At 42.7% G+C, this 15,391-nt stretch overlaps 1 protein-coding gene across 1 annotated transcript in view; it reads left to right on the top strand.

Moving 5' to 3' along the window:
• Nucleotides 1-1,518: 1,518 nt before the first annotated feature.
• LOC109407990 (glutamate-rich WD repeat-containing protein 1) overlaps nucleotides 1,519-15,391 on the top strand; it is a 15,865-nt gene continuing 1,992 nt past the window's right edge. Inside the window, exon 1 of the mRNA XM_019681199.3 lies at nucleotides 1,519-2,685. Within this exon, the coding sequence (XP_019536744.3) occupies nucleotides 1,653-2,685 (1,033 nt within the window). The 5' untranslated portion in view covers nucleotides 1,519-1,652. The remainder of the gene's footprint in view (nucleotides 2,686-15,391) is intronic.

Genomic DNA, 15,391 nt, shown 5'->3' with positions numbered 1-15,391 from the left:
ACGAGGGGGGAGGGGGGTTCTGAGATTGCCAAAATTGAGTCTACGTAGTTTATGGACAGCGCCTTTCCAGCAAATCATCCTTGTTTGCATTTCATGTAGACTCAATGGAGTCCGATGGAAGTTAGGTTCAAATATTGTGGATTTGGAAGAAAACCGAAAAATGAGCATCGCTCAAACTTCACTACATTACTAGCGAACTTAAGGGGAAATGAGACGAACTCACCATGGTAGTCAGAAGCATTTTTCCATGGTGAAAACAAAAACTAATTTCACACAAAATTCCGAACTTGCTAACCTATTGTACCCGTGCGCTTACTATTTTTAATAAATTAATACTTTTCAGTTTGCGTTTTCGCAAAAAAAAAGCCGATCGACATAACCGAAACAATTTTTCTAATTAATAGCGGTTAGCGTACCGTTTCACCTTAACCACCAACACCCATGCTCACTCACGAAAATTTTGGCGCGCTCGCACTGACAGACGCCCAGGTAGGATAAAGTCGTGATTGTCGACACGGCGTCGGACTGAAAACGAAAACATCAGGGATGCATGTCGGGTCGGATGAGGAATGACAGAAACTTCGCTGAAAACTTCGCTTCTCTAGTGCAACTGGCGAACTCCGATTTGGTGCTGCGAGGTCAATACAAATACAAATACAAATTATATCCAGAAAAAATAATGCATTGTATTATCCTTCTTTAGAATGTATTATCCTTCTTTAGAATACTTTTCCTTCTATGACGATGTAGTTCATTTTTTACTGAAATCAGTTTATGCCAAACGTATTTTATGCCAAATGTCCATTATGCCAAACGTCTTTTATGCCAAGTGTCCTTTATGCCAAACGTCCTTATGCCAAACGGCATTATGCCAAACGGCCTTATGCCAAACGTACCAGACCCCCCAAAATGTGCTGGTCAAACGAAAGTGGGCCCCTGATGTCACTACTGTCACTTCATGCTATAGGTATACACGGAGAGACGAAACTACCCAAAAGTGAGTTCTTTCCACTCAACTTCGGGGTTGCGTGCGTCAAGCCACTTTTGAGTTGATGGAATCGATGTGTTTGTTGGGTTGTTCCCGCTTGCTTCCATGTGAAAGGAATACCTAATTTTAGGTTTTTTTCACCCAACCGAAATTTTGACTAGGTTGTATTCACTCAAATTTGAGTACTGTGCTAGAAACTCAGTTTTGGCTTGACGCACTGAACTGCAAAAGTTGGGCTGTTGCTCTCTTCACTCTCTGACAACATTAGAAAGAGCGCATGAAAAGGGAGACGAAAAAGAACTCAAAATTGAGTTTAAAAGTACCTAATTTTGAGTTTTTCAGTTTCTCCGTGTAGGCGTGTCAATGGCGTGGTTACGTCTGTTTGTCTGTGGTGTAATGATCCTTCCATGCCCGTCTCGCCCATCATTCCCCTTTGCATAGTTTCCGACAGTGACACCTTGACGGCGCCACTGTCGCAATGTTTACGATGTTGCATCACAAAAGGAACGTCAAAACGCGACACCGCAGCCAGAAAACATGTGCGCGTGATTTTCGTCGGATGAGTTGTGCGGGTGGTGCGTGAAATTCAAACCGTTTTCGTGACGATTTCGTGAACATTAAAAACTGATTTTGTGCAAGTACTGTGAAGGAATCCGTCGTCAGAATGTCGTCCAAAGACGAGGAACGTATGGAAGTGGCCGAGGACCAGAACATCGAGGATGCCATCATAGCCGGCGAGAGCGATGGCGATGACGATGACAACGAGCAGGAGGACGATGCCATGGAGAATGAAGCGAATGGCCAGGTTTATTTGCCCGGTAGGAAGCTGAACAACGACGAGGAGTTGGTTTGCGATGAGTCGGCGTACGTTATGCTTCACCAGGCACATACCGGTGCGCCGTGTTTGAGCTTCGATCTGATTTCGGATCCTCTGGGAGATGATCGGGAAACGTTCCCACTGACGGCATTTATGGTGGCTGGAACCCAGGCTGCTAGGACACACGTCAACAGCGTGATCGTGATGAAGATGTCCAACCTGCATAGAACATCGAAGGAGCGGAAAAACGACGATGATGGGGATGATTCGGACTCGGAGTTGAGCGACGATGAAGATGAGCATGAGGATAAGCGACCGCACATGAACTGCGCGCTGATTAAACACGCCGGATGTGTGAACCGGATTCGCGCTACAACGTTCAATAACACGCACTATGTGGCCACCTGGAGCGAAATGGGACGGGTTAACATTTACAACATCAACGATCAGCTGGCTGCCGTGGACGATGAGCAGGCCTGTAAGACATACGAAAACAACAAGGTCGGGGACGGAGTGAAGCCGGATTTCACCTTTTCCGGTCACCAGAAGGAAGGGTTCGCCATTGATTGGTGTACCACGACTCGTGGAATGTTAGCGACCGGGGACTGTCGCCGAGATATTCACATTTGGCGCCCGAACGATAAGGGATCCTGGACCGTGGATCAGCGGCCACTGATTGGGCATACGGATTCGGTGGAGGATATACAGTGGAGCCCGAACGAAGCTAATGTGCTGGCGACTTGCTCGGTTGACAAATCGATTCGCATTTGGGATTGTCGGGCGGCACCTTCCAAGGCCTGTATGCTGACGGCGGACAATGCTCACGAAAGTGACGTCAACGTGATCAGTTGGAACAGGAACGAACCGCTGATAGCTAGTGGTAAGTTGGAATTAGAATGTATCATGGCCTTTTAAGATTTTAAGTAAAGTAGTGTGGCAAATTTCAGCAAACTTGGACACATGAAGGGATTGTTTATATCCTGTTAGAGTAGCTGGGTCATTTGCACGCCAATGGCACGCCTATATCAATAGCATTGAGTAACAGCAGAGACATCCGGGGTCTAATTTCGGTTGATCAACACATTTGGGCTGGTCATTTGCCTATCGCTTAAGTGTTCTACAATAGCGAAGTTAGCCAAAAATGTCGTTTTGAAAAGCTTGTGACAGCGGGAAGACCGGGACACTTATAGCAATTATTTTGGAAAGAAGTTTAACCCTTATTTGACCGACAGGGTACCCGGGTACCCAGCGCCCATTTAAAAAGCAAAACATTTTTTGGATACATAATGGTTAAATAGGTTCTTGAACTATTTGCTTTGATATAGGTATAAACTAATGGTGAAAATCGGAAATACTCTAAAAACAATTTCATAGTCTTAACAAAAATTCATGTTTTTCATAAAATATACGAAGACTTTAAGAAAGATTTTAAATTATGCCGTGAAGCGACTCTAGTTTTTTTTACTAAAAAGAAGACAGGCTTTCCGTAAATAGAATTTAAAAGTTGGTTTAGTAATGTTTGGAAATCACTGCGCCTGAAAGATTCTTCAAGAACTTCTCCGGATGTTTTCCCAGCAGTTTCTCAAGGAATTCATTGCCCCTGTAAAGATTCCTTTCTGGAATTTCTTCAAGTGCTCTTACAGGATTTTGTGGGCTATTGAGTACTGCAGGAACTTCTGGAGGAATTCCTAAAAGAATGGCTGGATCAATTCCTGAACAAAACTGCTGGTGGGATTCCGAAAGAAAAAATCCTTGATCCAAAGATGCCTAAAATATCCTTCATGAACTCTTGGAAAACTTGCTGACGAAACTCCTAAAAGAATGTCTAGATGAAATTTAGAGAAATTAATGAAAAAAAAACTTAAAAGCCTAACAGGATTCATGAAAGAACTTTTTTAAAAGGATTTCAAGTGCAGGAATTATGTACTTGGCTCTCTGAAACTTGCAGAGAAAGACCGGGATAAAGCAGATACCGAAAGATTTCATAGAAGAGCTCTTGAAAGTCTTGCTGATGAAAATTTTCTTGAGGAATTGTCCCAGGGCCATTTAACCGTTATGTGGCCCGCAAACTTTTTGCTTTTTTCTACACCGTGTATTTTAAATGGGTGCTGGGTACCCGGGTACCCTGCCGGCCACGTAAGGGTTAATTTATTTCCTGAAGGAACATTTGGAGGGATTTCTGGGCGAAACATTCGTTTGTAGGTACAGTAGACGTTCACTCGTTCAAATGCTTTTTAACTGCAAGTCCGGTAAGTGCAACAATTTTGCAGTTATCGCACGGCCATCCGTCGGACACAAAATGACAGCAGGATCCCGATGCACTTTTAGTTACATTGTGGTGTTGCTGAAAAGATTTTGACTGCGTTCGAAACCAAGTGACAGCAATTTGACGTTTTCAGTTGTTGCACTTATCGAACGTCTACTATACTGTCCCCACTCGCATAACAGTCCCATTTGTGAAAAAGTAGGAAACGGCATTTGAAGTTTGAAAACTTGTTTTCATATAAAACTTTGAAAAATCGTTAAAATTTGAAAAATATTTCGATCATCTCGAAACTTTTACAGATTGCTTTGCACGAGAATATATAACTGTGAAAAATATTAGAATCACTACAAAGTTGTTCAGCTTTGTGTTACGTGACACAAAAATCCATGATGGGACAGTTATGCGGGTACTTTTGATATGGGACGCTCATGACTTGGAATTTTTTTCACAATGACATAAATATTCGTATTTTTTTCATTTTTTTTGGAAGTACATCGAAAATGATGACTATTCATAACGTTAAAGTGATGAAAAGTGAAATGGGACTGTTATGCGTGTGGGGGCAGTATATTATTTAAAACAAATTTATGGAACTTTGCAGAGGAAGCTTAAGGAATTGCTCGATTCTTCCTGGAGTTTCTTGGAGGAAGTTATAGACCGAATTCTACTGGAATTTACAACTCACATTTAAGACGAGTTGGATTGGATCCTTGGGATGAACTCCTGAAATACATTTAGGAAGAATTCTTGAAGGATTTTAAGAACGAGTTCCTAAAGAAGTTTTTACATTACATTTATTTGAGAAAAAATATTAAAATTTAAATTAACCTGAAAGCTCTGAACCGAAGTGTATCCACTCGTATTCACATTATTTCGAGTATGATTTCTACAGTAACTTCTACGTCGGTAACAAACGGTGTCACGAAGAGATAGGGTATTTATATTCACCAATAGTATGCCGCTTAGTAGCTGGAAATTGCTCTGGTCGTGAAAGCAATATGAAAATCTAATTGCATTGTCTTTATCAATAATTGCGCAACAGATTCTATGTCTTTCATACATATGTATTGTACACAAAAACCAACAAAAAACACCTTATACTTCTCATAAAATAATCATTTCAAATCTGGCTTAAATTATCCTATAGTGGATCCCCGGGGGGGTTCATTATTGGGTTGTTGGGGTCCAGAGAAACAGATCGGGAGAAACAGATTTGAGCAGGAAATTTAGAAAAAAAATAAGAGGGGTCCACTGTTGGAGAAAATACCATATTGCCGCGAATCATCGCGGATTCGCTCTCTCTACAGTCCTCAACGCCAGAAAATACTGAATCTCACACACGTCATCCACCATCCTCGTTTACTGGGGCACCAATCCAGATTTTTCACGATCTTCAGCATACGGGAAGTACTTCTCATTGACATCCCGAGCAATAACAATTCGTCTGGTCGATTTGTTCCATAGCATGTACCCATGTGGCACGTATATGCGACTATCGACAGAGCGGGAATCCACGCGAAAGCTTGACAGGCGAAAATTCTTAACTTCTGCAGTCAAGGTTTCTCTTCATACCACGATTTAGCGGGGCTCAGATTCCCTGGAATTGCTGCAGTCGGACTCCGATTCGTAATGCACACGCTCGTCAAAACATCTTCCCCCAGAGTGACTTCAGAACCTTGAAATCGGAAGCTATGTATGTACCTTCTCCACCAATGTCTGATTAAATTGCGCTCCGCTATTTCTTTTTGTTACGGGGAATAGACAATCGTTTATTCGATCTGTAGTGTTCCTTTGGCTGCATAGAATTTGCGTTGACTTCCAGAGCAATATTCGTTTCCCTGGTCAATCGTTAGCTTCGAGGTTGCCACGTCGTGTGCCGCTGCAATTTCGCAAAAACATCACACTTTATTCTTGATCAGGTATACAGCGGCGTAGTTATAATCGTCAATGAAAGATACAAAATAACGGCTACTGTCCCAGCATATCGTTTCTATTGGTCCGCGCACGTCCGAATGAACCCGTTGAAGTGATCTTGTTGCTCTTTTCCGCGAGCCGTTGAAAGGATCTCTGCAATGCTTACCGAGGACACAGACTCCGCAAAAGTTCAGTTTCTGTGGTATGCACATCAGCTGAAAGAACTTCTAGAACTAGCGCCGTCATGCTTCCTTGACTAGATGGCCGAGGCGACGATGCTACAGCTTGATGTCTTCAACATTTGCCAAGTTAGCAACTCAACTGTGCGCTTCCAGGCTCAGAACGTTTAAATTTCAACGCACTAAGCTCGGCATCTTTCATCAGGGTTGCAATGTTTACATTGAACTGGACTAACGCCAGTGTGTGTCAGCATCTTAACTGATAGAAGTCGATAAAACAGTTCATGTAGATGCTGAGCTACCTACTGTATTACAGCACAGCTGACAGGACGAAACCCAGTGGTAATAGCGAGTGACTTGAATGTCTGGGCCGTGGAATAGGGAAGCGGTTTCACGAACCAGCGCGTTCAGATTCTGTTAGATGTCGATCTGGCTAATGTCGATACTAAAAGTACATTTTACCGGAACGGAGCGGAGTTGATCATCACCGTTCCTTTTTTGTAGTCCTGATCTAACAAATAGTTCGCACTGGAGCGTAGAGGACATATTTTGAACTCAGCGGTACCACAATATATTTTGAACACTTCCGTTTGTTTTTGCCGTAAGTGTCCAACATATATTGGCGCGTTGGTTCCCGAACAGCTCCGAACAGTCTTGTACTCTTGTCCATAGATTATGTTAAGACGACCTTTTATCGGCTATCGTCCAAATCGTCCTGGAGCTACAAAGGAGGTGGCGGGTTAGATTTGAGAAGTGGCTAGTTCATGTGCAAGTCAAGAGGTGGTCCAAGGGTTCGGAGTCGTCTACGCAGGTCATACCGGTGCCCTGCGGTTAAACTCGAACCTTTTATCGAACAAGTGGCCGCGGGGAGAACATTATGGTAGTGTCGCTATCGTGACGTCGATCTACTAGGTTGGATCAGTGCCCGTGCATTGAAAGGGGTCCCCGGCAAGGTCCGGTACTGGTTGAGGCCCCATGTCAACAAGTCCTTCTGTGTGCTAGTAAATAGGGTGTTACTTGCGAGAAGATCAAATCACGGTGCACGGGGTATCAGTTCTTAATACTTGCAGTCTCTGAGCGCTCTTGGAAGAAGGTGTGGTGTCGGACCTGTCTCGCCGTCCAAATACAAAGAGAAAGGCCTGGTAGGAAGTCGACAATGCGCCAGCACCTTACTTGGTGTTTGTTGCTACAAGGCTACAATTTTCGTAAAAATCTATTGCCCATCTCACACTACCATAATCTGGTGAAGATGTTGCACGAGACACTGCGTTGTGCAATAAAATCAATAGAAGGCGCTAGTGTGAAACGTTAAACGCAAAAAAAAACATGCACTTGCCTCTGGTTGTTATGGACACAACTATGAAGATTTAAAATGATCGTTAAAAGCGTGGTTGATATAAATTTTACCAGTACCACGTCTGCTTATCTGTAGAAACATGTTTACCAGATCGTGATAATGTAAACTATACGATGAATTTTGCGGAAATTTATTTGCCCTGAAAGATGAGATTTCGATCAACGATCAAACGATCAAATCTGACTATACATGTCAATGCACTAAGGGCCAGAATCGCAATCTAGCGGAACAAAATTAATTACTCCAAAACGAAGCATTTCCGAAACATGGTATCTTCGGCAAAGTTGCTTGACATCAGCTGGGGAATGTTTGTCTGTGGACATAGCACTTGTTTACGTTTTTCGCCGGTGTTAATTTTTCAATTTTCCTTGTGTAAATTCGACTGAATCGTGTTATAAATATTACCTGTTTGTTGTTAATTGGTGGTTGCATATATGTTTGATGGGCGATCGCGTCTAGTGTGTGATAATATTGTGAAATTACAATTCATCAACAAACACTTTTTCGAGACAACGCACTCTTTTTCGCTGCGAACATTCAGTGTCGCCTTGCTGCACTTTTCGGGCTACCGTAGTTTCACGTGTTAGAGCATCTCCACCGGTTTCACATATTAGACTAACTCCACCGTGGTTGTGTTATTTGACGATTAGAATCGTGAATCGTTGCATTATGTCTCTCGTGTGCGGTTCGTGCGCCGGTGATATCGACGATGTGAAAGTCGTATGTCGCGGTATTTGCAAAGCGGTATTTCACCCCGGATGCTGCGGTATTTCTGCCGAAGTGTTTGAAGAGGTGATGAAAAATCCCCAAGTTTTCTGGTATTGCCCATCATGTACGTCGCTGATGGAGGACATGCGCGTGCGTAACATCATCTGTGCTGCGTATGAAACTGGTCAAAGCCAAGCATTAAATTCGCATAGCGGTATTATGCAAGACTTGAAATCCGAGATCATGGTGGAACTTAAGGAAGAGATAAGAACTAGTTTTGCGAGGTTGATCAACTCTAGCTCGTTTACTCCGAAGTCTTCCAAACGTGTCGGTATCAATCCTCGGTTAACCCGAAGCCGACGGTTGTTCAGTGCTGCTGACGATGGAGTACCGAAACGACCTCAACCGCTGTTACTCGGGACTGGCAGTACTCCCTCCCCATCAATGGATATTATTACAGTTCCTCCGGCGCAACCAAAGTTTTGGCTGTATTTGTCACGGATCGCAAGGGATGTTACAGCTGACCAAATTTGTGCCCTAGCAAAGAAACGTTTAGGCTCAGATGATGTCCAAGTTACTCGACTTGTCGCAAAAGGAAAAGATGTGAACACTCTGTCGTTCATTTCATTCAAAATTGGGATGAACATGGAATTGAAAACCAAAGCCCTTTCGACATCTACATGGCCGAGGGGAGTTCTCTACAGAGAGTTCTCCGACAATAGGTCGGGAGGAAATTTTTGGCGACCAGAGCTTGTCAATATACCGGACGACCCGCTGATTATACCGACAGACGAGGTCGTAGGAATGGAATAGTAAGCAATATACTAGCCAGCATACCGGGACGCACAACTGCCGCAGGCCTTGAGGAAGTCTCTATCCCTCTCAATGCAGTCGAGCCCCTCCAGCCAGCGACCAGCAGTCGTCCCGGTCCTGCATTTGAGAAGGGAGACGAGATCTTCCGACCTCCAACCTCAGGCAAGTACGCAACTCTTTCAAGCCCTTCGCACCCTGATTCGTGCAACAATTCCAGCCAATTTCCTTCAAGCGGCCCTCGGATAGCCTCGCGGAACCGGACACCGGGACGCACACTTGCCATATGCCTTGAGGAAGTCTCTATCCCTCTCATTGCAGTCGAGCCCCTCCAGCCAGCGACCAGCAGTCGTCCCGGTCCTGCATTTGAGAAGGGAGACGAGATCTTCCGACCTCCAACCTCAGGCAAGTACGCAACTTTTTCAAGCCCTTCGCACCCTGATTCATGCAACAATTCCAGCCAATTTCCTGCAAGTGGCCCTCGGATAGCCTCGCGGAACCGGACACCGGGACGCACACTTGCCATAGGCCTTGAGGAAGTCTCTATCCCTCTCATTGCAGTCGAGCCCCTCCAGCCAGCGACCAGCAGTCGTCCCGGTCCTGCATTTGAGAAGGGAGATGAGATCTTCCGACCTCCAACGTCAGGCAAGTATGCAACTCTTTCAAGCCCTTCGCACCCTGATTCGTGCAACAATTCCAGCCAATTCCCTACAAGCGGCCCTCGGATAACCTCGCAGAACCGGACACCGGGACGCACACTTGCCATAGGCCTTGAGGAAGTCTCTATCCCTCTCATTGCAGTCGAGCCCCTCCAGCCAGCGACCAGCAGTCGTCCCGGTCCTGCATTTGAGAAGGGAGAGGAGATCTTCCGACCTTCAACCTCAGGCAAGTACGCCGCACATCCGAGCTATTTCTCTTCTGAGACGTCCATTGATTCTAGCCGATCTTCTCCAAGTCAACACCGTCTCATTGGCGAGAATGTTTTACCGGTACGCACGGTTACTGTACATTCCGAGAGACGAACCACCGGTTCCACCCAGGCAGTTGCCTCGCGGTTTCAACGGACTTCCAAAGATCTGCTAATTTATTATCAAAACGCCGGAGGAATGAACACCGATGCCAATAGATACTTGTTGGCAACTTCGGACGACTGCTATGACATCATCGTTTTGACTGAAACTTGGCTCGATTCCCGTACCCTGTCCAGCCAAGTGCTTGGGCCTTCGTATGAGGTGTTCCGTTGCGACCGTGGACCTAGAAATAGTCTTAAGAATATTGGTGGCGGTGTTCTTGTTGCGGTAAAAAAGGAACTAAAATCCAAAACGATCGATAGTGACTCCTGGGCAAGTGTGGAGCAAGTGTGGGTTCAAATCAAACTATCAGACCACAACGTGTACTTGTGTGGAATTTACGTTCCTCCTGATCGCACCCGCGATATCGCTTTAATTGACGCACATATCCTATCGACTATGCATATGGTTGATGTAGCGACTGCTACTGATGAGATTATTGTGATCGGAGATTTTAACCTTTCCGGTATTTGTTGGAAGTCGTCCCGCGACGGTTTCCTTCATCCTGACCCAAGCTGTTCTACCTTCCATGCTGGTGCAACCCGTCTTATCGACAGTTACAGTACTGCAACGCTGCAGCAGGTTAACAACGTGATGAATGAAAATGGACGTTGTTTGGATCTTTGTTTCGTCAGTTCGAAAGATGTGGCTCCGTTGTTAACAGCTGCCCTGTCCCCCTTGGTTAAGACTGTTACACATCATCCTCCACTTGCACTCGTTCTCAACTATAATGACGCACACATCCAGGAAAGCATTTCTTCGGTCTCGTACGATTTCAACCGGGCGAACCACCAAGACATAGCTGAATTTCTTGGTTCAATAGACTGGCTTGACGTTCTGGATTTGAACGATGTGGAAAATGCTGCTCTAACACTTTCGCATATCATGGGACATGCAATTGAAAGATATGTACCAAAAATAAATCATTCCTCCTGTGGCCCACCTTGGCAAACTCAAGAGCTCCGCAGAATGAAGACTACAAAACGTGCAGCCCTTAGACTGTATTCCAAACGCCGAACGCTCCTTCTACGTGACCATTACTTGAGGGTGAACAACGAATATAAGAACACTAGCAGGCGCTGTTTCAGAAGATATCAGCTACACATCCAACGAAAACTGAAGTCGAAACCCAAAGCGTTCTGGCGATATGTGAATCAACAACGAAAGGAGTCTGGGTTGCCTTCCACAATGACGCTTGAAGGTCGAGTGGCCTCTGATAGGAACGATGTGTGTCGTCTTTTCGCCAGTAAATTTGCTAGCGTGTTCAGTGAGGAGGTTCTATCCGAAGAGCATATAATGCTTGCCGCTAGTAATGTTCCACTGAACGGTGATGTACTAACCACGATTGGTGTTGATGATACAACGATTGTGAGAGCAGCCAGGCAATTGAAATCATCGTTCAATCCCGGGCCCGACGGTATTCCATCATCTTTCCTAAAAACGCATATTGACCAATTAGTCGACCCTATCCGGTTGGTGTTTTCTTTGTCCCTAACTAGCGGAATTTTTCCGTCAGTCTGGAAGAAAGCTATCGTGTTTCCCGTTCACAAAAAAGGCGATCGAAAGGATGTCAGTAATTACCGAGGAATATCATCTCTCTGTGCCATCTCGAAACTATTCGAGCTTATTGTTATGGAACCACTGATATCTCATTGCAAGCCGTACATCAGTGAAAATCAACATGGTTACATCTCGGGTAGATCCACTACCACCAATCTCTTGAAGCTTACATCTCACATTACGGACAGCATGGCTGAACAAGCCCAAACTGATGTGGTCTACACGGATTTGAGCGCTGCATTTGACAAGATTAATCATGCTGTGACGATCGCTAAACTTGAGAGACTTGGGATCGGCGGCCAGACACTACGCTGGCTCTACTCCTACCTCACAGAACGCTTTCTGACGGTTGGAGTTGATGGGCATTTCTCGGAAACTTTCAAGGCTACTTCTGGAATACCTCAAGGGAGTCATCTGGGTCCCCTAATTTTCCTGCTGTATTTCAACGATGTCAACTACGTTATCAAAGGCCCACGATTAAGCTTCGCAGACGATTTGAAAATGTTCCTGCGCATCCGTTCTATCTGTGATGCTACGATGCTTCAAGCTGATTTGAATGCCTTCGCGAACTGGTGCAGTTTGAATCGTATGGTAGTTAACCCCGAAAAATGCACCGTTATTTCGTTCTCTCGGAGAAAACAGCCAATCCTGTTTAACTATCAGTTACACGGAACAGAACTTCAACGAGCTGATCATGTGAAAGACTTAGGTGTAATTCTGGACGTTCAGCTGACTTTCAAACACCATTTGTCGTATGTTATTGCGAAGGCTTCTAGGACTCTAGGATTCATCTTCCGTATTGCCAAGGACTTTACCGACGTCTACTGCCTTAAGTCACTCTATTGCTCGCTTGTTCGTTCGACTCTAGAATATTGTTCCGCTGTCTGGCTTCCATACTATCAGAACGGCATAGAAAGGATTGAATCGGTTCAGCGTCGCTTCATCCGTTTTGCACTTCGCAGGCTTCCCTGGCGTGACCCTCACCGATTGCCGAGCTATCTTAGTAGATGTCGATTGATACACCTCGAAACGCTACAAACACGCAGAGATGTTAATAGAGCGATGATAATCGCAGATTTGCTGCAAGGGAGAATAGATTGTCCTGCTATTCTTGCACTGATCGACATTAGTGCTCGCAGCAGAAGGCTACGGGCTAATGCCATGTTACGATTGCCGCTCCGACGAACTCTCTTTGGACAAAACAGTGCAATGATTGGCCTGCAACGTTGTTTTAACAGAGTAGCGTCAGGTTTTGACTTCCATCTTCCCAGGCAAACCATCCGCCGTAATTTTATCGAAGAACTCACCTCCAGAATAGTATAATGAATTGTATTGTAGTTGTTTTGTTCTGTTGTATGTATTATTTTTTACTGCTACTTGACCGAGCTTTGTTGTTATTTTTAAGTACTAACCATCATTGGGATAATAAGTCTGTTGATGTATTAATAATAAATAAATAAATAAATATTGCTAAGAACGTAGTAGTTCGCAAATCATCCGCATAGGTGGCGCCACTATCTAACTTCTTTGTTTTACGTCCTAGAGTATTGGCGTCTTCGGCAAAGTTGTTCATTTTGGCAAAATAAACAACTCTTTCTCAGACGTCAAAATTCCACAGCCTACTGTTTTCGAGTTATTTTAAAAATAAAATACATTCAATGAAAAAACAGTTTTTAAAGCTTATTTTGACATTTTTACTAGAAACCATGTGAGTTTAATTTTTTTCCTAATGCAAATATGTCAAACCAAACACATTCTATGGAAATACATTCAATATTATCATTAAAAATATAAAATTAAAATACAAATTCGAAAAAATAGTGTGAATTTCAAGCCTTAATATCTCACAAAGCGCAAAAAATCGCAACTTGAAATTTTCAGCAAATACGAAGCAATACTAGGTGAACACACTGTCAAAAATTTGGAGAGGTATTTTTTGGTGTTTTTGAGATAATAGATTTTTAGTAACACCATAAATATAAGTAGTACCAGCGCGTAACTTTTTACTGTTACACATAAGAGAGTTTATGTCTTCGAGAAAGTTGTTCATTTTGACTAAATAAACAATTGTTTCTTGTAGTGTCTACCTAATGGTTGTGTGCATAGGATATCTACCTACATGAAATACTATTCATTACAGTACCTAAATGTCTAGGTATGATTCATTATGTCTACCTATGGTGGTATAAATACGTGTGGTCATTGGACCGCACAGGAGAGACTGCACAAGCCTTGGACTTGTCAACATCTTTATTATTCTTCTTTTGAAGGATATAAAAGTGGCGACGAGGATCAAAGAACGTGTAAATTTCTTTTGAGTTATTCCGAAATTATTTCCTTTTGGTTTTCAGGTTGTTGTAATAACAAATTGTTATTTTTGTGGAGAACGGAATTGTTCTTTTATGGGTTGCCATTATGTTGTGAACAGAATGTTCGTTTTGGCCGATGTTGCATTGACGAAATTGTCCTTTTGTTTTGGTAATAACGAAATGTTATTTTTTGTGGTGAACGAAATTGTTCTTTTGTGGCGGAATTGTCGTATGTTATGTTTTGGTGAATGAATTTGTGTTATTTGTACTTTTTGGTAAAGTTGCCGATATTAAAATGACGAGATCGTCTTTTTGTTTTTGTAGTTTTGTTAGCGAACAGATTATTTCAGTTCAGTTTATTTGTGCTATTATTAATTTGGTGATGACTTTCTGAGATTTCTAAAGGGGAAAGGGCTGTAGTGTCTACCTAATGGTTGTGTGCATAGGATATCTACCTACATGAAATACTATTCATTACAGTACCTAAATGTCTAGGTATGATTCATTATGTCTACCTATGGTGGTATAAATACGTGTGGTCATTGGACCGCACAGGAGAGACTGCACAAGCCTTGGACTTGTCAACATCTTTATTATTCTTCTTTTGAAGGATATAAAATTTCTTAGACGTCAAAATTCCACGGCCTACTGTTTTCGAATTATTGTATATAAACTAGATTTTATTGATAGAAATTGTCAATAAAACACATTTTGATGCAATAGTATGGACTATTTTTTTTTGTTTTAATTTTTACGATACATAGTAGGTCATGAAAATGTCAGTATACTATTGTCAGCATGGCTCAAGGTAACTTTTAATTTTTTGCATGTTAAACTTAACCTTTTTTGTCAATCATTTTAAAATTAAGAGCGCAAAATATCTTGCCGAGAGCTCGTGGATTTGTTCCTGGATGGTAAGGACGTTTATCAATCTCTAGAGATTGTGAAACTGGAGCTCCACGAAACTGATATTTTCAAGACCTACTATGTATCGTAAAAATTAAAACAATAAAAAATAGTTCATACTATTGCATCAAAATGTGTTTTATTGACAATTTCTATCAATAAAATCTAGTTTATATACAATAATTCGAAAACAGTAGGCCGTGGATTTTTGACGTCTAAGAAACAATTGTTTATTTAGTCAAAATGAACAACTTTCTCGAAAACATAAACTCTCTAATGTGTAACAGTAAAAAGTTACACGCTGGCACTACTTATATTTATGGTGTTACTAAAAATCTATTATCTCAAAAACACCAAAAAATATCTCTCCAAATTTTTGACAGTGTGTTCACCTAGTATTGCTTCGTATTTGCTGAAAATTTCGAGTTGCGATTTTTTGCGCTTTGTGAGATATTAAGGCTTGAAATTCACACTATTTTTTCGAATTTGTATTTTAATTTTAAATTT

This window comes from Aedes albopictus, chromosome 2 (assembly GCF_035046485.1).
Source record: "Aedes albopictus strain Foshan chromosome 2, AalbF5, whole genome shotgun sequence".
Classification (NCBI taxonomy): domain Eukaryota; kingdom Metazoa; phylum Arthropoda; class Insecta; order Diptera; family Culicidae; genus Aedes; species Aedes albopictus.
Note: the sequence above shows the minus strand (reverse complement) of the source record. Positions and strands in the feature narration are given on the sequence as shown.